At 39.7% G+C, this 22479-nt stretch overlaps 1 protein-coding gene across 3 annotated transcripts in view; it reads right to left on the reverse strand.

Annotated features, from left to right (window-relative positions):
* Positions 1–22479, reverse strand: part of SLC44A1 (solute carrier family 44 member 1) — a 145407-nt gene that overhangs the window by 92784 nt on the left and 30144 nt on the right. For all 3 annotated transcript variants that reach the window (XM_081150682.1, XM_081150681.1, XM_081150680.1), the window contains exons 2-3: positions 17254–17343; positions 7223–7365 (exon numbers count right to left, since the gene is read on the reverse strand). In XM_081150682.1, coding sequence (XP_081006808.1) covers positions 7223–7365; positions 17254–17343 — 233 coding nt within the window. The remainder of the gene's footprint in view (positions 1–7222; positions 7366–17253; positions 17344–22479) is intronic.

Below are 22479 nucleotides of genomic sequence, written 5' to 3' on the forward strand. Positions count from 1 at the left end.
TAAGTTGTTTTCTCTATAGATTGTAATTTCCATAAAATAAAAGTGTGCCTATCTTGCTTAAGTGTATAATCTCCAGTGCCTAACCCAAAGGAGATGGTCAAGAAATACAATTCACGAATGAGTGAATGATTTTAATCACCTTTTTTCCAGCCATTTAGGTGGTCTCCTATTTTATTATGCCTAAGAGGTCTTTAGCACACAGATTTTCAATAAATGTTTGCTGAGAACTAAAAATAATAATAAACAGAATATTCAGGAATGGTGAAGGATAGTCATTCAGTAACGAGTAATTTGGTTTGTCATCGGGAGGGAAAAAAGTAAGTCCTACAGAAAGAGACTTTGCTTGGGGTGATGGGCGGATAATATTCTGTTGAGTTGTATACTTGAAAACTGTATGGTTTTGTGAACCAATGTCACCCCAATAAATTCAATTTAAAAACAGATTAATAATAATAATAATAATAATAATAATAATAATAATAAAGAAATCCTAATCACGTAAACATAAAAAACTATACAACTTAGAAGGATCTCAAAGCAAATATTTTAGCAAATTCTATCTGTACTTTTCTAATGCTTTTTCTTTTTCAAACAGGGTCTGGTATGCACAGTCAACAAGATTTGTAACTCTTTAAGAGGTCTTCCAAAGACGTGTGTTTTACACATTAACTAAAGAAAAACATTCTTCCTAAAATAGATGGTTATATGGCATGGTGTAGGCCCAGAAATCCTGGCAATCTTCTCATCAGTAGTTTAAATAATGAGCGCATTCTCCATGTTGGTACAATATCACTACCGACCCCCTAAATAGGCCTTTATAGAAATTAATATAATTAGCAGTCATGCCACAGACGGAACCAGACACTAAACCTACAGAGCTCTGAGCTTTAGAGAAGGTGATCAGGGCCACCACATCTTCTTCTGTATTCATGTAGAGATCGTAAAAATAGAGAGTTCCCCAAAACACTAATTAGAAAGAATATATGCACCCCTATGTTCATTGCAGTGTTATTTACATTACCTAAAATATGGAAGCAACCCAAATGCCCATCGTTAGACAAGGGGATAAAAAAGCGTTGGTCCATATATACAACGGAATATTACCCACCATAAAAAAGAAGGAAATCTTACCTCTTGCGACAGCATGGATGGACCTAGAGGGTATTGTGCTAAATGAAATAGGTTAGTCAGAGAAAGACAAATACCATATGATTTCACTTACATGTGGAATCTAAAGAACAAATAAAACTGAAACAGACTCATAGACACAGAGAACAGACTGATGGTCGCCAGAAGGGATGGGGGTTGGGGGACTTGGTAAAAAAAGATAAAGGAATTAAGAAGTACAAATTGGTAGCTACAAAATAGTCATGGAGATGTAGAGTAGAGTATAGGGAATACAGTCAATAATATTGTAATAACTACATATGATTCCAGGTGGGTACTGGAAATATTGAAGGGAGCTCTTTGTAAAATATATGCTTACCTAACCACTATGCTGTACACCTGAAACTAATACAAAATAAAACTGAATATAAACTGTAATTGAAAAATAAAAATTTGTTAAAGTTCACTTAAAAAAAGTTTCTTTAAAATAAGACTGTCTATTAAGCAATCAATTAACTTACTAAAAAGTAACATTATCAGTTTAAGCAACATGTTTTCCAATAAATGTTTAAAATACATAAACAGTAAAAATATTCAAATGTGAAATGAAAACAATGCATTTCATCATTAAAATTCATATTCTTTATCTAACAGAAAAAGAAACAGAGATTGCCTTCAAATTATTCAAAGCCTTCATAGATTATATATCTGTGGGCTTTGGTTCCTTTCTAAATTTCCTTAGTTTTAGGAAGGGGCTCAGTGATCTTAAGGGTGCTTCCAGCACAAGTATTCTAAGCTGTGGATTTCCGTGGAATGAGACAGTTACAGGAAAGAGGTAAAACTCACACTTTGATTTGCACTGGAGACTCTGCTAAAGGTTATGAAGGAAACTGAAAAAGGTGTCATGTAAAATATACCCTATAGATAATACTCATGCATGCCATCAACCTCCTCAGCCCTATAATTCCCGTACATCCTGTTAGCAATGATTATCTGAAATCTGAGAGGCGTTTTAGAACCACAGAAGCTTTATCAGTGACTGGAATTCCAACTGGATTCCTTAGAGAAAAGAAAAAGAAGAAAGATTTGTGTAAAAAAAGATATCTTTAGAACCTCTATGGAGAAAATCAATATTGATTCTTGATAAGGGAGCTACAATGGGAAAACTTTTGAGAGTATCCTCCAAACATCGTCTCTCCAGGGACCCACAGAGCTGGATGCTTTGCCCCATCCATAGTCCCACATCTGCTAATTCAGGAATCTTAGAACTAGCAGCACTCTTACTTTATCCAAATGGATGTGGAAGGTGGGAGGGGCTTCCTCTCTGGGAGCTACTACTATAATTACCATCATCATCATCATACGTCTAAAAATTGACACCTACACTTTAAGGCTAGCTTTATGGTTTGGAAAACTGTAGGCAATCTAGAATGTGGCAGGAGAGATGTTTTTGGAACTGTCAACCTGAGTTCAAAATATATTATTACACCCCACTCCCTAGAACCAAAAAAACTACAACCTGGCCGTAAGCCATACTCATGTCCTATGGTACCATTACCACCACCAATCACCAGAGCTGAGCTACAAAACAAGTCATTTTCTTCTCCGGGCCTTAGCTGGCACTCACAGATACTTGATGGGATGTTTTAAGGAGACTACATGCTAGATAATCTTAAAGGTCCTTTTCATCTCTGGCACTTTATGGTTCAAACATAAATGAGCTTTTCTAAATTGAGCTCTTCTTAGAGCTTTATTTAAAGCACTGTTTCTATGCTGAAAGGTTTTATACATCTTAAGCAACCAACTTAAATACCACCTTTGGGAACATAATCTATGCAGACGGAGCCTTCCTGTTTCCCATAAAATATTATCTGCCATTTTCCTCTATATCCTTACTATAGTAAATATATTATTAGGTCAAAAACATTATTTGGAGAAAAAGAGGACATCAAAATTAAAATAAGAAAATAAAATACTGTCTTTTCTTTACTACTAACACGATTCTTACAGTCATCTTGGCATCTTAGATTTTCAGGTTATAACAGGTCAAAGGCATTCCCTTTCCCATTTCTCTCCTGACTGTCCTCCCTCCTGTTTTATTGCCACTCAATAAGCCCTTTTGAAGTAACTTTTGGGTGCTCAAACCTGGGAGTGATATAACATGTGGTGCTCCAGGGAGGCAGAGTGGGGCACTGTGGCAGACAGACTCTAACTGCCCCAATTAACCCGACGTCCTTGTGTATTCCCCCAGCTTGACTTTGGGTGGGGCCTGTGACTTGCTTCTAAACAGTTGAAGATGGCAAAGGGATATCACTTCCATAAATACATTATATAAGTCTGTCGCTTCCATCTCGCCAGCAGACTCTCCATAGATGCTCTCCCTGGCTGCTTTGAAGTGAGCCGCCGTATGGAGAGGTCCCTGCCACGTGGGGAGGCCCACGCAGCATGCGCAGAGGGTGTGCTCCAGCTGACTGCCAGCAAGGAGCTAAGGCTCTCCGTCTGCCAGTCCTCAGGACTGTGTGCTGCCAACAGCCACACAACAACCCTTGAAGGGGAGCTTTCCTAGTAGAGCCCAGCCCTGACTCACACCCTGACTGCAGCCTGGGAGGGACTCTGAAGCAGGAGGCCCCATTCAGCCAGGTCCTGACTCCTGACCACAGAAACGGGGACACAGTAAAGGTGTCTGCTTCTTGTTTTAAGCCACGGCTTGTGGTGATATTGTTACCTAGCTACTGTTAATTAATACAGGTGGAAACACAGAATATAATTAGAAAACAATGTAGAGGCAACAGAAAAACAAGTGTGAAACAGGAAAGTGCAGGGAATAAAGGAAAGATCATTATGGGATAAAGTTAATTTTGAAATATTTCATAAAGAGGCTAGTTATGAGACCCACCTTAAGTCTTTCAAGAATTCACTGGCAGAGAGGGAGAGGAAACAACACCACGGTAGACTCAACCAGGGGTCGATACTGCTCCACTGAGGAACAGCGAGAGAAGGCGACATGGGGACAATGGGTCCGAGTTACGGGAGGCCTGGGGTGGCAGGAGCTGAGGGGCTTCGTTTTTCACACTACAGGCAACAACACTAAAAGAAAAGCTCCTGAGCAGGGAAATGACAATAAAGTGTCTTAAATGACTTAATCCTATCACAGTACAAAGGATGGAGAAGGCTAGAGGTAAGACCAAGAGTGTGCCAGCACAACAGCCTGCATGAGGCCAACACACACATGAATCATCAAAGACACACAGACAGAACTATAAAACACCGTATTCTGATTGATCAAATTAGTAAAAAATAAAAACTAGTAATACTAACAAATATAAAGGAATCGCAGACAGTGTTGGTGGGAATGTAAATGGAACAGCCTTTATGGAAAGCCATTCAACAACATGCAATAATAATCCTAAGATATTCAGATCCTCAGACTCAGTAACTCACTTCTTAAAACATATTCTATAAAGGAAATAAATGTATTTACCCATCCAACGGACATTTAATCGAGTGCCTACCACGTTCTAGGTATTGAGGATAGAGCGGTGAACAAAACAGACCTCATCTCTGTTCTCGTGGAACTTAGAAGAGACAAACATTTAACAAATAGTCACAAAATAAGTGTATAATTACACATATAACAGCGCACAGTGAGAGAGTACTTTTAAATACTTGATTTAAATTGTGAGATCAAACAGACCATTTTGGGAAGTAACCTTTATACTGAGAACTGAAAGATGAATAGAATTTAGCCATACGAAGAATGGGAAAAAATTGTCTTTCTGAGAAAAATTCAAAACAGCAAGAAAGAGTTAGTTGTATTCAAGATTTTAGAGGATTCATTCATTAACTTATTAAAAAAAATATGTGTGTAGGTCCTAGTAAGTACTAGGTACTAGGGCTGACGATAGGGACAGGAGAAAGAGATCAAGATCAACTTGAGGTTACAGTACACAAAACAGGTGTAAAAATATGTATTCCATAGCTATGGAAGGGCCTGGTATTCATAATAAAGCCAAAGATGTATGAGGAAATGAGTAGATGCAGAGAAAAACAATGCACTTAGCAGAAAAAAGAAGATGGTGGAGTAAAGGTAATAAACATATGATTTTCAATCTCTTTTCAAATCCTAATAGACTTACCTGAGAAACATACGTTCAAAATGTACCATTCTTTTTTTGAAATTACCATTTAGAGATAGAAATACTTAGATGGGTCAGTACTAAAATGCTCATATGCAGAGAAGAGGTAAGTAGAGATTAAAAATAAATTTTAAACATGCACACATGAGTTAGGGCATCTCTGTACTTCAGAAACTATGTCCCCTACAGCTGTCCACGAATGGCTCTTGACTATGCTAAGCATTCAGGGAAAAGGAACCACGTTTTTGTAATAATAGCAGACTCCTGTAAGAGGTCAAAATGTACATAGAATAATCCAAGGCTCTGAAATTTAAAAATTGACCAAATGAACCTCCATTAGGTGAAGTGCGAAGAGTGACATTTACACAAACCTTACGGGGAGAATATGCTTGGAGTCATCAGCAAGTTATAAAGGGAGCCATAAAAATCCTTACAACCCCATGCGAGCAGTAGACTGAGGGAGGAGAGCCCTTTACCTCCTATCTCCTAATGACCTAAATGGTGGTATTTTATATTTGGTACATGTCACCAGCATTAAAGAGTTCAACAATACTTAACAGCATGGACACTAACTACAAAAAAAATAAATAAATATGTGGAACTCTGTACTTTTTTGCAATTTCTATATGAATCTAAAATTATCTCGAAATAAAAAGTAAAAGCAAAAAATATAGGGGTAGTCTTGCTACAAGAAATAACACAAGGTCTAAAGTTGTGTTCATTCCATGAGGCAATCAGAAAGGATAAATGAAACAATCCTCCAAATTACCCTCTAAGAGTCCGATTTTCACTTCTCCCGTCACGCGATGCAGGTGCTCACAAGGGAAGAGCTCATGGTCCGCGTTGCATACTCCACGGCCCACCAGACTTTTGGAAAATCATTTCATTATGTCTAAGCTTCTCGTTACAGCCACCTCACAGGGTGGTATCATGTGCTCGTTGACTATGGTGTGCTACACAAATATTCATTATTATTATTTAAAATTTTATTTATTTGAACTTTATGATTCCTTCATTAAATGGAGGGATATCTCTGAGATGTAATTAACTATTAGGATTTCTTCACATCTGTAAATTTACTAAATTAATCTTGTAATTTCCAGTAGGAACCCAGATTTAACCAACAGATTTATCTCATAATAAATATAGTTATTACATCTGGAAATACAGCCTCAAAAGTGTTTTTATTTATTTAGCCTTTCCTATAAAGTTCATTCACTGAATTGGTTAACCTGTTACCTTAAAATTAGTTTGGTTAATTCTAAAGTCCTGTCTTTATTTATTAGACCTAATAAAGTCTGATGGGGGTATAAATATGCAGTTTCAACAAATATACTGACATCATACATAAAATATGACTGATAAAATATATTTTCCCCAGAGACATTAAAAATGAAATAATAGCTCTTTTGAAGAAAAGAAGACAATTAAGTCAGGAAGTTCATGAAATCCAAAAGATGAACCTTGAGAACCCAAAACAAATTTTAATGTTTGACAAAGCAAGTGTGTCTTTTATAAAATTGGATTGATAGGTACCTATAAATTATGCATTATAAAATGTTTCATTATAACTTTAATGCTTCATAATCCATTATCATCCCTCTATCTCCCATCAAGTATAATCGTAGGAAGAAAAATACCATGTTATTTTTTGGGTTAAAACTTAACGTACAACCAAAAAGCTAATGGGGAAAAAAAGTACAAGAGCAACTCGCTCAAATCAAGCCCTTACTCTTTAATAAAACTTTAAGGTACCCCATTATAACATAGTTTTGTTTCTTGGAAAAAGTATTTATAGGCCAGGAAATGATTCAAGTGGACAGTTAAAAAAACACACACACAAAACCCCATCAACAGGAGTCTGTAAAATAATATTCTGTAAAATACCTTTATAAAAGAAAGAAAAGCAGAATTTTCTCCCTCTACCCCCTCACTTCAAAGTTTCCACTGTGTTTAACATTCAGCAACGTTCTACTCACTTGCGATGGGTGTGGTCCATGCCACTGTTTGGTATTGATTCCAACTCTGCATTTTTCTGCCCACAGATATTTCCATAGCTGTCGTATCCTGACACTAGTCTCGCTGCTGCACCTGTTGCTACTGAAAAGCCACAAATAAATCCCTAGAGAAAAAAACAGAAAAAAAAACATACAAATAAACCATTTCAATAGCAACAGTCACTACTTGATACCATAATGAGCTTCTTTTGTCTGCTGATGGGAACAAAGGGCTATCTTTCCTTGTTGCAAACACTATTTCACTGTTTTCCGTGGATTTCACAGAAGTAGCACAAAGAAGTCCCCAGGGAAACACTATTTACTATCATGACAAAACAAATCTCTAAGCTTTTACATCATAAGATGGTCTTTGCATTTTATAATAATAATAATAATAATAGCAGGTTCTCCATACTGAACATCTGCTCTATGCCAGGCTCTGCACTGGGTGCTTACCACGCATTACAGCTAATCCTCGTGATGAGGAAACTGAGGCCCAGGGAGGTTAAATACGTTCTCCAAGGTCACAGAAGCTAGTAAAAGATCAGAGCATAAAATCAAACCCAGCTTTCTTCTTCCTTTTTTAGTTTTATTTGGTTGTAAAGGAGTCCTATTAAATAAACAGCAGCAATGGATGGAAGAAAAAAAAAATCCAAAGAACAATAGGTATGTGGCTTTTGAATTACTATCGCTTCAGTGCACACACTTCTGTTTGCTTCCTGCAATAAAGCTGCACACGAGCCAAAGAATTACACCATGGAGCACTGCCATGCTCTTAACACTGGAGAGTCAAGGGGAGCGAGGCTCCGGGTCCGTGTGCCACAAAGGCCGCTTCATCTCATGGCAACATGCTTCATCACAGTGCCACAGGCACATGGTAGATGCATTATGCTGCTAAGTCAAGTACGTGCTGACCAAAACAAAGCAATAAAAGCCCACACTCCACTGCAGGCTGCTGGGCATAAGAACAGGAAGGGGAATCACCACGGATTAACTGAACTGGGGGGAAGGAGTGGGTTAGGGAACATTCTTGCACCTTGGTGATCACAAGCTTGAGTTTTTGTTATCTTTATTAAAGTGGCTAACGAAGGCAGAGGTGATCACCGCTGACCTATCCTACCCAAGTATCATGAGTACTGAAGCAGCCCTGGCAGATCTCGAGGCTACAGTGGTAAGAACTATACCTATAGGCAATTCCTCAGAGAACAGGATTTCCCTAGTAAACGTGCTTTCCTAAAAAGGCAAACTCTTTTTCTTCTCTCTAAATAACTTCTATTTTTTGTCATTCAGGTAAGGAATGTGAGGTGGGGGGAGAGCAGAGTATAGCTCTAGCTAATGGAAACTTCTTGAAACTACACTCTGCAAGAAAGCAGACTCGGTAGATACCATCCCTGATTTGCTGCTACTCATTCTCTGATCCTTGCCAAGTTACTTTAACGCTCTGTGCCTCAGTTTACTGACCTGTAAAATGGAGATAATGGTAGCTGTAAGGATTAAATGCAATAATCCATAAAGTGGTAAGATTTCTGCTTTGCCAAAGTAAGAGCTCAGTAAATATTAGCTATTATTGTTATTAGAAATGAGAACATGCTATAAGGGAAAGACCATGGGCTTTGGGGTCAGATAAACCTGCATTGATCAATTTTCTCCTTATATGAACTTGGACCAAGTTGCTTAATTCTGTGTGCCTCAATTTAGCTATAAATTGGAGCTAAAACCACTTACCACAAAGGCTGCTGTGAGAATTACATGAGATAATACATGTAAGGTGTCTCTCTCAATAAATGACAGTACCCTTCTGCCTCAGAGCACTAGGATTAGGCGCAGACTGGTCAGACTCACGCATTCATCCCCACCTTGCGGCCCCTGGCCCCTCTCCTGACTTCTCCAAGGAGACGGCAGGGCAGTTAGTCCCATCTCAGAACTTCCAGCCAATACTAAGACATGAGAAAATTATGTACCCTACATACATACACATGTGCAAATCAGCATGCCATTTTGAGCATATTCTTGAATCTCAAAATAGGAAACCCTACAACTGAACAAAAACTGTAAGTAGAGGTAACCATTAGGAGGGTTAATGGCTAACCTTTCCAATACGGTTCTTTAACAAGAAGCGTCAGAGAGTAATAGAAAGGGAACCCAGAAAGACTTGGATTCAAACCCTCACTCTGCCACTTCCTACCTGTGTGACTTTGATCCAATTACCTACTTGGAGTGTCTCCGCCTCACCCCTAACACAGAGGACTGGGGTTTCTCGTTACCCGTAGACAACCATGGTCTGAAAATATTAAATGGAAAATTCCAAAAATAAACAATTCATACGTGTTAAATCGCATGCTGTTCTGAGGAGCATGATGAAATCCCGCACCATCCTGTTCGGTCGGCTGGGGACGTGAGTCACCCCTTTGTCCAGGGTACCCATGCTGTATGTATAAGCTACCTGCCCGTTAGTCACTCTGTAGCTCTCCTCGTTATCAGGTCAACTGTCATGGTAGCACAGGGCTTGTGTTCAAATCACCCTTATTTTGCTTAATAATGGCCCCAAAGTGCAAGCATAGCGATGCTGACAATTCGGATATGCCAACGAGAAGCCTAAAGTGCTTCCTTTAATTGAAATGCTATGTATGAATAGGAAAAAATATAGTATATGCAGGACTCAGGAATATCCATGGTTTTGGTATCCACTGGGGGTCCTGGTAGATATCCCCTGAAAATAAGGGGTGACTATTGTAATAGCTATTTCACAGCCTAATGATAACTAAATGTGGCAATGCATATCTAGCCTCTATCTGGTCTGTACGTGGCAGGTAATCAATATGTGGTAGCTGTTAGTGGTAAATTTGTGTGAGTCAGACTAAAGATGTTGACAACGGTAATCAGGGACTAACCAAAAACCGCTTCAATTCTCTATTTTAGAACAAAAATTTCTTGGGGGATGAAAGGGAGAACTATTGTCAGTAAATGTGTTACTACAGAGAAATATTCAGAGCACAGCTACAATCTTCTTTCTCTGCTAGTCTAAAACAGCAAAGCCCTTGCATAATTAAAAGGTTATGTTCTTCTTTCACTTTTCATAGGAATTTTCTTCTTATAATTGATAAGTACTCTGGTGTTGCAGATTCCTTTCAATGATTTCTGATTTTCCTTTCTGACTATTTTTAACCGTATTATTGGACATGTGCGGTGTTTTTCCCCCCCCATCTTAAGGCACCTCATATCTCTCTGGGATGTAGACAGAGTATAAATGATAAATGTCACAGATATATGGTAAAAGGGGGGCACTGCCATATTTTCACCTTGGCCATGTAAACTTCTTAGTGGTTCCAAAAGCACTGGAGTAGAGAGGGTGAGACGCTCAGGGGAGAAAGGAAGGAGAAGAGCACGGTAAGAAGCTAGAAAGGAACCATGACTGTTATCCCTGGGACTTCCCATATGGTACAAGCATTGATAATGGGGAACTAGGCCAAATGCAATTATAAATACAATTTCTTTTTTAAAAATCCTGAAATGCAAATGTGGGAAGCAATATAGTTTCTGATGAGAGAGAAAAAATGTGGTACATGAAATTAAAATAGGGTGAGAAACTTTTTACAGAGCACACTCAATAATTTAACGGCTCTGCCAAGGATGGGGGTGGGGTGGGGCAGGCACTCAACAGAAAGAAATCACATTCATAAAGCAAAAGATAAGGGGGGGTGAGGGGAGCTTTTATACTACCATAAAAGGGAGCACTCACTAGGGAGAAAGTAAGCCTATTAGTGGGGAAGACAAAAGCAAGGCTAAAATCTCCAACCGATGGAGCTACTGATATGCTTTCAGAACGGCTATTTCAAGAGTGAGGAGGAGCAGACACGTCTAATCACAAACAGGAGGTGACTCGACTCAGATGAAGGCGTACAGTGATGGTGGGTCACGGACAAGGCCTGGCAACTAGTCAGTACCTATTGCTACCTGGGAGAAAGACCGTTAAATAATGCACTGTGCACCTTTTCCCTGTGTATCTCAAGGCTTAGTTCAACTTAAGAGCTTCTGCCTAGTTTCATTCACTGTTAGTCAAAAAAAGAGACATCTTTCACAGGCATGTTGAAGTTCACACCTGCAGCCTTTACCGTGCAGCTGAGCAAGGTAGAAAGCCTTAGTTTAGGTTTGAAATAAGAAAGTCAACAACAGCAGGAGGGGGAGGACAGAGCATGAATGTGGCAAAATGCTTCAAAATAAAGAGAGAGGAAAAAAGACGTATGCTGGCAGCCCTTTCCCAGGAATGAAAGAAATTGTATCCCGATTCTTCATTGTTTTCTCAAATACTACCTCCTTCAGCTCTATACATCCCTTATCTCAATCAATGTTTAGCTTCGATCTCCTAATGAGCAGAGTGTCCAACCTTGGAGTAACGTTTGGTTTGTTCCTCCCGAGGACCCTGAGGCGAGGAAGACTAACAGGCCCGCAGGCAGGGCAGGATTAGAGCGCCTGACGCAGTGCTACTGTTTATGCAAACACTCTAAAAAAATTAATTTAAAATTCCTGCCAATCTGCTCGACTTCTGGATTTCTTTAAAGATAAATAGAATGCATTACTCTACGCAAGAGGAGACTGGAAGACAATGATGATTGGAAGTTAGGAAATATCCACTCGATAAGCATTTATTAAGCACATACAAATGCGAGATGTCATGCAAGGTACAAAAGGGCTATAATAATACATAAAGGTTACCCTAGAAAAACTGAAATGCCTCAGAAGAGAAGAAAATAATGGGGTGTGAGGGGGCAAAATCAGGAAGGCTCAGTTTCGTGAGCAGCTTTAAGCAATAATAAAAAAATAAAACATAAATTAAAAAAACACAGGAAATACTAGGAACCGAACTCAGCTCTGCTGCAAATACTCCTTATGATCCTGGGCAAGTAACTAAATTCTCTGAGCCTCCGTTTCCTCACCTGTAACAAGGATTGGACTAGATTAATCTCAAAAGCCTTTTCCGCTTCCACAATTTTATGATTATAAGGGCAAGTAGGTACAAAGTAAACTTTTTCAGGGTATACTTGCAGAGAGAAGTAAGTATAAACCCACTTGGTCCACTATAGTCACTGAGGTGGGGGGGGGAGACCAAGAGCAGACTAAAAGTAAAATGGATTTAACTAAACTGTACACTTAAAAATAGTAAAAATGGTAAATTTTATGTTATGTATATTTTACCACAATTTTTTTTTAAAGAAAAAAACCCCAAAACCACCAGAGGATTTAACAGGAAGTAGGTAGCCATCGGGACTAGGTAACCTTAAGGTAGTTCTTGGCACACTGTCCTTCCTCTCCTACGATCCTGGCCACGCACAGGCCATCACACAGGTGACCAAACGCCGCAGTGAGGCTGAGTCTCTCACTCTGTGCTGCTATCAACAACAGTTAATGAGGTAGAAACACTGTGCTCTGGGAGCTAGACTCATGCTATAAAATAAAAAAGGTCCTTGAGCTGTCCGAAGGGACAAACTATGCAATGATGTCTCCTAATCCAGCTCAAGTCCAGGTCGTTCTCCCAAACCCCAACTCTGCATTACCAATCGCTTACCCTTACCCATACATTTTACGTCAAAGTCATCTTCTCCTTTGTGATCGCGCGAAACCATTCCCTCTCCTGCACATACCCTCTCCCCTCTTGGAGCATCATTATTTATTAGACTGCACATGCCAGCTACAGAGTGAGATGTCTCAGTTCCCCCCTCTCCACGCTTCTGGCCATCACCCAGCTTCCTAACGATACTAGAGGGAGTGGCGATGCTCAACTGTTTGCTCAGAGTCTGATCAGACCACATTTTACTGGAAGGTGAGGTGTGTCCTATAGGTCCGTGTTCTGAACAACTTCCCCTTTTGTTCCCAGTTCCAGGCAACAAAAAAGGGATCATCTCTTGAAGCCTCACCTTCCTCCTCCTCTCTCCTGCGTTCCACGGTCGCCACTGTGCAACCTAGACAAGTTATGTAACATAGCTCCATGCCTCTGTTGCCTTATCTGTAAAATGGGAATGATGATGATAATGTCCATTTCACTGAGCAGTTCTGAAAATTAAATATGTTTCTGTGTCAAGTGCAGAGAACACAGTAAGCAGCAATATCAGGGGTAACTTTCAGGGGGTCTCAGTAGCTTCCATTTTCCATGGTAAACACCTACCAAGTTTCCCCTCCTCTTTCCTGCTTTTTTATGGTAAGTTGATCTGGCAGATTTGGTGCAGAGGGACCTCTTTTCTCTCCTCTTCTCTCCTCATATATTCTCCTTGAGACAGAATGAAGCTAGACCATCCAAGATGGGAAGGACCTTTAGCCCAAGCTTTATTCCACATGTCATTTTTACAATGGAGTACTTTATTGGATATAATAATCAGGTGTCTGCTCAGCTACTAATAAAGTAACACTTTGTTTATCCAACCCATTCTTGTCCCCTCGTGTGTACAGAAGCCATAGTTTAGAAGCTAGGAGGAGATAATGTAGAATTTGAACAGAAAAGCCCTACTCTGAACTTCTAAAACGAGAGCCTCTTAGTCACCCTTAATATGTCTCTGGCTCGCCTGCAACATTGATGACTCCAAATCTTACTTTTTAAATCTCTCTCCTCCTCTTCTTATTTCAGGTTTTCCACCTCTTCTCTGGACTTCTCTGGACTATTGCATCAGCCACCACCGTGCTCTGCCTGGTTCTCTTCCTCCTCTACAACGGTTCTACAAGCTTCTTTAACATGGACCATCAAGGCTCTCTCTCGAAATCCAATCTTATCAGTTCTTGCTCAAAACTCTTTAGTGGTTTATCAGTGGGTCTCAACCCCAGCTGAACATTAGAATCACAGAAATTAAATCAGAATCACTGAAGTGGGGCCCAGGAACAAGTACTTTTTAAAAGATCCCAGATGATTCTAATGTGCAGGCAGGGGTGAGAACCATTCTATATGACTTTCATGAAAAATAAACATTTAGAAGTACATCGTTACATGTAATTTTTTTAGAGCAAGGTAAGCCTATGTCTAAGAATCTCAACATACTGATGAAAGTTCATGTGGAAGGTTATCAGCTCTCAAAAAGGCCGATAGCAATTTATTTTGAAAAATAACCTAAGTTCTAGACAACTCAAGCATGGAAAAACCCTGAAAGTAAGGGAGGAAATAAAAGAGAAGTACAAATATTTATGGGGGGAAAATGAACTTGTATAAATAGAAATATTTAATGGAGAGGATGAGTGAAAGATGACAAAATCTTAAAATATTTCAATGTGTGAGCAAAGAGCTGCAAGTAAAGGTAGTAAATACAGATATGGTTTGGATATCAGGCTGCAAGATGACTGAGAAAAAAGATTCTGAAAGAAGCAGCTGCTGGGCCACAGTGTGAGAAGAATATAGCAGAAAGTTCGTTTCTACTCTATCTTTGCGACTTATTACCATCATTACATTCTTAGACAAGCTAATATTTGATCTAGCTATACCTTGTCTGTAAACTGGGGATAAACCCTACCTCAGGATAATTGGGAGAATTTAATGAAATATATGAAAGCCTCAAGCACAAGTTAATTCTCAATGTTTGTTGACTGTTCTCTTCAAAGTAATAATAGAACGAAATCCAACAGAAAAAAGAAAAACTTTAAAAAAACTTATAAAATAAATACTTAGAAGACAAACTTTGGACTACTGTTTTGCCAGTAGAGTGGGCAACAGAACTTTGAGATTCCTCTAGTTTCACAGGGCAAAATTTGATGTTAGCTCAACTCCATGAAGGTGGTAATCTACTAAGAGAATCATTCCAAAAAAAAAATAATGCTATGCCTATATTTAAGAGTACATATAGGGGGTTTTAATTATCACTGCACTAAGATCAACATTATATTAATTACCATTGCATTAAACCATTTCAGGAAGCAAACAGCTCCTTACTCTCAAGACACTCTCACGCCAGCCTATTAACATTAATGACTGCACTTTCTTGAGCTATTTTGGCACAGAAAAATCAAAAACACCTTGGGTGGCAGATACATGTTTTTATAAACATAATTTTGAGAGGTCAGCTGCTAATTGTCCAAGGGTTAAATTCAGGGGGTGGGGACAGGCTGCAGGCTAATTCTGTGAGCAAAGACTCTTTCCCAGTCCCCATGCATATTTATGTCTGCTGCATGTCAGTTGCCACTCCATTGAACTAAGTGGACTCTTGACCACTACCTTAGAAGTCCTGAGCTAGAAAATAGTATTTTGACTTTTTTACTTATGCTAGGTTTGCTGAAACTCAGCCGTCTACTATCTTTAAAATGAATATTCCTTATTTTGCTGGATTTATTATATCTCATTAAAATTTACTGCTTTCTTTTCCTTGGTTCAGGGGCAGAACTGGTACCTACAATTAGGCCTAGTAGGCAAGAATAAGGTTGTTCTGTGATTCTCAAATGGCATTTTTGAGGTGGGTGGTTACAGAGAGACACAGAATAAGATTTTCCTAAAAAACCTCTATAAAAGGTATGGAAAAGGGGCAGTTAAAAATACTACACATACGTGGGAAAAGGGCTGCCTGAGGTAGCAGCATTGTGTTTTGAACTGTAAAGACTATGAAAGAGAGCAATACTGTCTGCACAGTCCCCTTGGGGAGGAAGGAACAAGGTGTTGGAAGGAGCACCAGCCTAGAAGTTATGAGACTGGGGCTCTGTTCCCAGCTCTGCCATTAACTAGCAGTGCGGCCCTGGGATGGTCATATCCATCTCTGGATCTGATGTTGTTTTTAATCTGCAAAACAAGGGTGACAGACCAGATAAGGATTTCCAAGTCTTTTCTAGCTCTAGACATCAGTTAGCTCTAAAACAGCTGTTTTCTATCTTTCTTCCAGCCCAGCACACAGGCAGTGACTTTAAAGTCCCTGAAGCCTGTCTCAGAAACTACTGCAGGGCAGATTTACAATTTGGATAGGGACATTCTCCACACTTCGCACCAGGGACTCTGCTCCTGTGCCCTCTACACCCACTGGAAAGTCACCAGATTCCTTGATCTCCACTGAGAGATGCCACTTATTACAGGAGATACAGCAGAGAGCAGGGGCCTAGTGTGGGCAGGAGGAAGGAGCTGTGAGCAACCAGCTCCGCATCTAGGAAGAGCTGAAAATGTCAGGACTGGAAGCACTGTAGATATTGTCTAGCAAAACCTAGACAAAGGAGCAGCGAGTCCCTGAGAGGAAAGCTGACTGACATAAAAATAATCATCAGATTGGATAAATACTCAGGACCCTTGATTCCCTGGCCAGTGTTCTGCTTTCCACACAATCAAGATCAGAGTTCACAGAAACTTATGTCAAATGATCTGGCTTTCTGCCCTGGCCGGGTAGCTCAGTTGGCTGGAGTGTATCCCGTGCACAAAAAGGTTGCAGGCTCAATCCCTGGTTGGGGCAACCGATCAATGTTTCTCTCTCACACCAATGTTTCTCTCTCCCTCTCTCTCTCTTTCTCTCTCTAAAAATAAAAACATATCCTCAGGTAAGGATTAAAAAAATTTTTTAAATCTGGCTTTCTGAAATGATCACTAGTCAAAGAGATATAGTTCCAACTGCTCCTTAAATTTTGATGATGTCTTTTTTTTTAAATTGATTTTTAGAGAGAGAGAGGAAGAGAAAGAGAGAGAGAGAAAAACATCGATTTGTTGTTCCACTTATTTACACATTCGTCGGTTGCTTCTTATATGTGCCCTAACCAGGGATTGAACCTACAACCTTGGCGTATTGGGATGACGCTCCAGCCACCTGAGCTACTCAGCCAGGGCTCTTGATCTGTTTTAATGTATACCAAAAAAAAAAAAAAAAAAAAATCAAGGGGTACCAGTAAATAGTATGGCAGAAAAATAACATGCTTCATTGGTATCCTATAACCTCCAATTATATAAGCAATTCAGGAGGAATTAAAAAATAAATAAATACATAAATAAATAAATAAATAACAAGCTCCCTCTTTAAACCAACTCCCCGCCTTTCCCTTGGGCCACGAGTCCGGGCTCTGGTCGCGAGCTTCCTTACCATCCCAATGCAGAACAGGGTGAAGAGCAGCAGCCACGGGATGTCTGTGCAGCTACGGTCCTCCAGGGGCTTCCATTCTCGTTTGGAGCTCTAATTGAAAACATAAGACACGGGAATGGCAAATGTCAGACTTAGTTCAAATTAGGAAAGCACAAATCTACCATTTATACCTAGGTCCGCCCCCCCTTTTTAATGTCTTTATTCACTTTAGGGAGAGAGAGGAAGGAGAGGGAGAGAGAAACATCGAGCGCACGTGCCCCGACCGGGGTGGGAATCCACAGCCTGGTAGGTGGGCTGCAAACCAGTGACCTTCCAGTACATGGGGCATTGCTCAACCAACCGAGCCACAGTGGCCAGGGCCCTAGATCCCATCTTGGCCCGACCAGTTTCTAGCGAACGTTTAAGGCGCAGCTTCAGTGTTGGTCAGCGCTCAGGGAAGGGCACCCTCCCCACCACCCCTCTCCCCGCCGGGCAGAGCACCGACGGCGAGGCTTCCCTGGGAACCCCAGGAGCGCACTCAGCGCGCCCACTGTTATGTGCTGAGCTGTGTCCCCAGCAGATCGCGAGCTTCGCAAGGGAAGCTACCACTTCTCATTTCGCAGCACCTAACAGGATGCCCACAGGTTCATGGCAGGGACTCGGTATGGGGTCTGTAATATGAATAAACAAATGGACAAATTCTTCCAACTTCCATCTGAGTGGTGGCTTTTTCTTAGTGTGTCCAGAACCCGGATTTAAACATTTAGAATGTGCTTTCTCTATGTTCTTTCCTAGGAAGGAAGCCCATTAAAATGAATTCCTATTCAGAGGTAGGTTCTTCTAAGTCTTACAAAATTCAAGGGGGGGAAAAACTAAATTAAGACAATTTTACAGACAGATCTGGGCAACTCTGAAATCACAATCCATAAATTTTCAGTCTGTTTCTGGAAAATGTCAAGAGTTTCTATTTCAAACACAGTTTGCCTAACTAAAGAACTAGAGGCATTCTAAAAGTTAATTTGCAAAGTATTAGATTGAAATTCTGATTACATTTTTTCTTTTTAATCCTCACTGGAAGATATGTTTAGAGGGGGCAGAGAGAGACAGAGAGAGAGAGAGAGAGGAACATGGACTGGCCGCCTCCCGCACGTGCGCCAACCAGGGATCGAACCCCCCACCTAGACATGTGCCCTGACCAGGAATTGAACTCCACAACCTTTTGAAATACAGGACGACACTCCAGCCAACGGAGCCACCTGGCCAGGGCTTACATTTTTTTCTTTAGCAACTGTCTTGGTTCTCAAGTCAGCTCACAAATTCCTTTTATCCAGAATGTAACTGAAATAACACTCTAGAACTTTCTAGTGAACAAAAATTCCTGAGTCTCATCTCCTCTCCTGGAAACAATAAGCAGAGAAGGGAGAGAGAAGGGAGCCTTGGAAAACCTATGGAAAAGTTCCTGCAAAAAGAAAGTTGGGGCCTCCAGTGGCTTCCACGACAAGATGCAGGAAGCCATCTGGGGAAGGACTGTCCGTAGGAAGAGGCACCAAAGGAAGGGGGTTGGAGATAAGGAAGCCCTCTGGTATAATTAGAATTTAGAGTGCGAGAGTGGGAGCCAGTCCTCAGTCAGGTTTGCTTAGCTTTCCCTCCTTTTAAAAACAGTAGTTTTTAATTATGTACCCTTTGATAACTTGATGAAAGCTGCAGATGCATTTTTTGAGAGGTAAGCATATATTTGCATAATTTTCATACACACTTAGCGAATTTAGATTCCAGGTTAAGAAACTCAACCTTAAAATACCTGCCTGTCAACATTGAGGGCAGAGAGTTGGAGCTCCAACCACTTCGTCCTGACCCCTTAAGTGCTAACCAGGCAAATGCCTTTATCTTGTTTATTGCCTTACAGGGTTCAGTTGCTCAACAATAACAACAGAAAAACAACCACCACCTCTGATAGCTGGCTCCCAGACACCCACACAAGAAAACAAAAGAACGCTAGTTAGTCATGGAAAAAAACCTCACCCCAAGACTCCAGCGTTAAAAGCCAAGAGTGAGTAGGCAGTTTTTTCCAGAGAGTGTAGCGCGATGGCAAATGGAGAAGGGACTCTGCTCTCTCCCTGGCCCTGTCATTACTTAGCTGCATGATTTCAGACAAATTGCTTTAGACCTCTGGGTGGCAGGAAGGAATTAGATTGGATCTTGTAGGTTCCTTCCGACTCTAAAAATCTATGATCAGGAATGCAGTTTTGTGAAAATCTTTGTTATGACAAGAAAAAAAAAAACCCTGCAAAAATAATTTGACATTATTCCTGTGTTATTCAAATAAGAATGCCTATATTATGGGCTGTGTTTTGGATGACAGTTGCTCACAGTATGAATAAAGAATGTTTCTTTGTATTAAATAACTTCAATCTTGAATAATAGCCATTATAGTAAAATTACTTAGAAACACAGAATTTGGACACGGCTTTGAAATGCATAATATTTACTCAAAGGTAATTTCTAGAGCAACAGCTACTTTAAAACACTATATTTGTTTATCTTAACAAACTGTATGACCTGGGGGAGGGGGGTAGGCGGGGGGAGGCTCAGGTTGATTTCTTTATCCATGACGATTTTCTTAGTATATTTTGCCTCAGACCAACCTTTGGTTTTTCAATGCTTTAATTTTCATCTATAACATAAAGAAAGTGGGATTTCAGCCTTGGCCAGAAAAAAAAACGCACAAAGATTCAACATCTCAGCAATTCAATTCAACTTACTGTGGGCCACTTCTGGGGAAGAGAAAAACCTTTCAGTGGGGATGAGAAATGGAGAGGGGATAGGGGTTACACAGAAAAAACTGTGACAGGGTACAAAGTAGAGTGGAGAAACACAAAGGAGGGGGTGGCCCCCCTCACCCAGATAAAGAAAAGCTCCTCGGAGCAGAGGCAGCTTCCTTCCCCCGGCTGTGCTGAGGATTAGATGTGAGCCCGTCACATACTAAGCTCTAATTCTCAGCTATTAGTCTTATTCATCAACACTCGCTTTTCAGCTAACCCTCTCCCTATTGTTAAACCATCCTTTTACTAGATGGACCTTTCCAGGAAGAGAAATGGGAAAAACAGAAAAAGATGCCTTTCCGCTTATATTAACTAAAAATTTGACTTAATGGTGGCAAATTTCATTTTAGCCACTGTTTTCACACCACCTGTTATTGATTACTACTAACGAGGCACTTTACCCAAAGCTTTACATACATTATGTATCCACCTTCAAAACTGCTCTCTGAAGTAGGTATCATCCCATCTCTATTTCACAGATACGGACACTCCGGCTCTGAAGTTAAATAATCTGCCCAAGGTTTCACAGCTGTGCAATCAGAATTTGAACCCACGTCTGTGACTGCAAAGCCAAATCCGATGAGAATATCATTCATTTGCACTTGTCAGTAAAGAGCAAAAACCTCCATTAGTGTGTTTTTTCTCACACTGCAAAATTTGGGAACCAATCCAACAATTTAAAATCCTAAAGGCACAGGAAAAGAAAGTGAGATGTTTTATGAACCATAAAATGTCTCAAACGAGTCAGGAAACCCAACAGTTGAAAAATTTTAATGATTCTTTAACAGATTTAACCAAGTGGCAACTGGATTTAATGCTGCCTATTTCTTCCTATTAAAATCCACACAGACCTGGCAAAAGTGAAATGTTTTGCAAAAGCACTTTTTAAATGTGATTTTTATCACTTTCTCAAATTCTACATGAGATTAATACAAGCTGTCAATAAGTGTTAGGTTCCTTTCGCTTCACAGAATCATACAATTTAGGAACTAAATAGAACCAAAGTAATGACACAGCCCAAGCCTTTCCAATGAGAGTCACAGAGACTTGGGGAAGGGAAAGAAGAGCCTTGCCCAAGGAACCTCATTTGATCCTCAAAACAACTGTTAGTTATTATTATATATCCCCCCTTTTTTTACTTTGTAAAAAAGAAAACCCAGGTTCAGAGAAAATAAGTGGAAAAACTATTTCTGAAGCCTGAGTTCTCAAAGGCTGGCAGAAAGATGGAAAATGTAAGAAAGAGTTAAGGAAATGCTGAAAATAAAAAATACGGTAACAGAAATGAAGAATGCACGGTCAGGCTCATCAGGAGACTAAACACAGCCAAGGAAAGGATCAATATACTCGAGCATAGGTCAATAGAAATTATCCAAAGTGAAACACAAAGAAAAAAAAGTGAAAATTTGAAAACCAGGACAGAGCATCCAGAATTATAGGACAATACCAAATCATCTAATATTTGTGTAATTGGAATTCCAGAAGGAGATAGAATCGGGCAGAGGGAATAGTAGATGAAATAATGGCTGAGAATTTTCCAAAGTAATGAAAGAAATCAAAGCACAGACCCAAGAAGCTCAGACAGAATCCCAAGCAGGATTAATACAAACCAGAATAACAGACATGCATGGAAGAGTGCACACGTGCACACACATGTGCGCACACACACACCCTACATGTATTATATTCAAACCGTTGAACACCAAAGATAAAAAGATCCTCTTGATGGCAGCAAAAGGGGAAAAAGACACATTACATACAAAGAAACCCAAATTAAGCAAACTTCTTGTCAGAAACTATACAAAGCAAAAAAAACCATGGAATGACATCTTTAAAATTACTGAAAGAATTTAAAAAGCAGCACGCTATTTACCTAGAATCTCATACCCAGAGAAAAATCTCTCTCAGAAGTGAAGACTTTTCCAAACAAAACCTAAGAGGATTTACAAGCAGCAAACCAAAATTACAAAAAATGTTAAAGAAAGTTCTTCAGGCAGAAAGAATATGACACCAGACAAACCTGGATATACACAAAGGAAAATAAATTTCCAAAAACAGGTGACATGAAGGTTTAAAATTTTCCACAATAAAGGTCTTTTAACTTAAAAATAAGGATGTGAATATATGTTTATAACAACAGCCACATCATGTAGTATTTTTGCACACTTATGCAAGGTTAATAATGTTGAAGGCAGAATTATAATTTTTAATATAGCAATAGATTATAAAACAAAAAAAATTCTGAATTAGACCACAGCTGACAATGTACTCATTTGTCGTATGTTTACTTAACATCACTACATTCTGAAAAATGTAACATCTTCCTCCATTTGCACATCATAGATAAAAAACTTCCATAATATCTCTTTATAGAAGTCAAAGTACACATGGTACAGGCAACTATGCCATAGACTCCACACTCACTATG

Source organism: Miniopterus schreibersii (assembly GCF_964146895.1).
Source record: "Miniopterus schreibersii genome assembly, chromosome: 11".
Taxonomy (NCBI): Eukaryota; Metazoa; Chordata; class Mammalia; order Chiroptera; family Miniopteridae; genus Miniopterus; species Miniopterus schreibersii.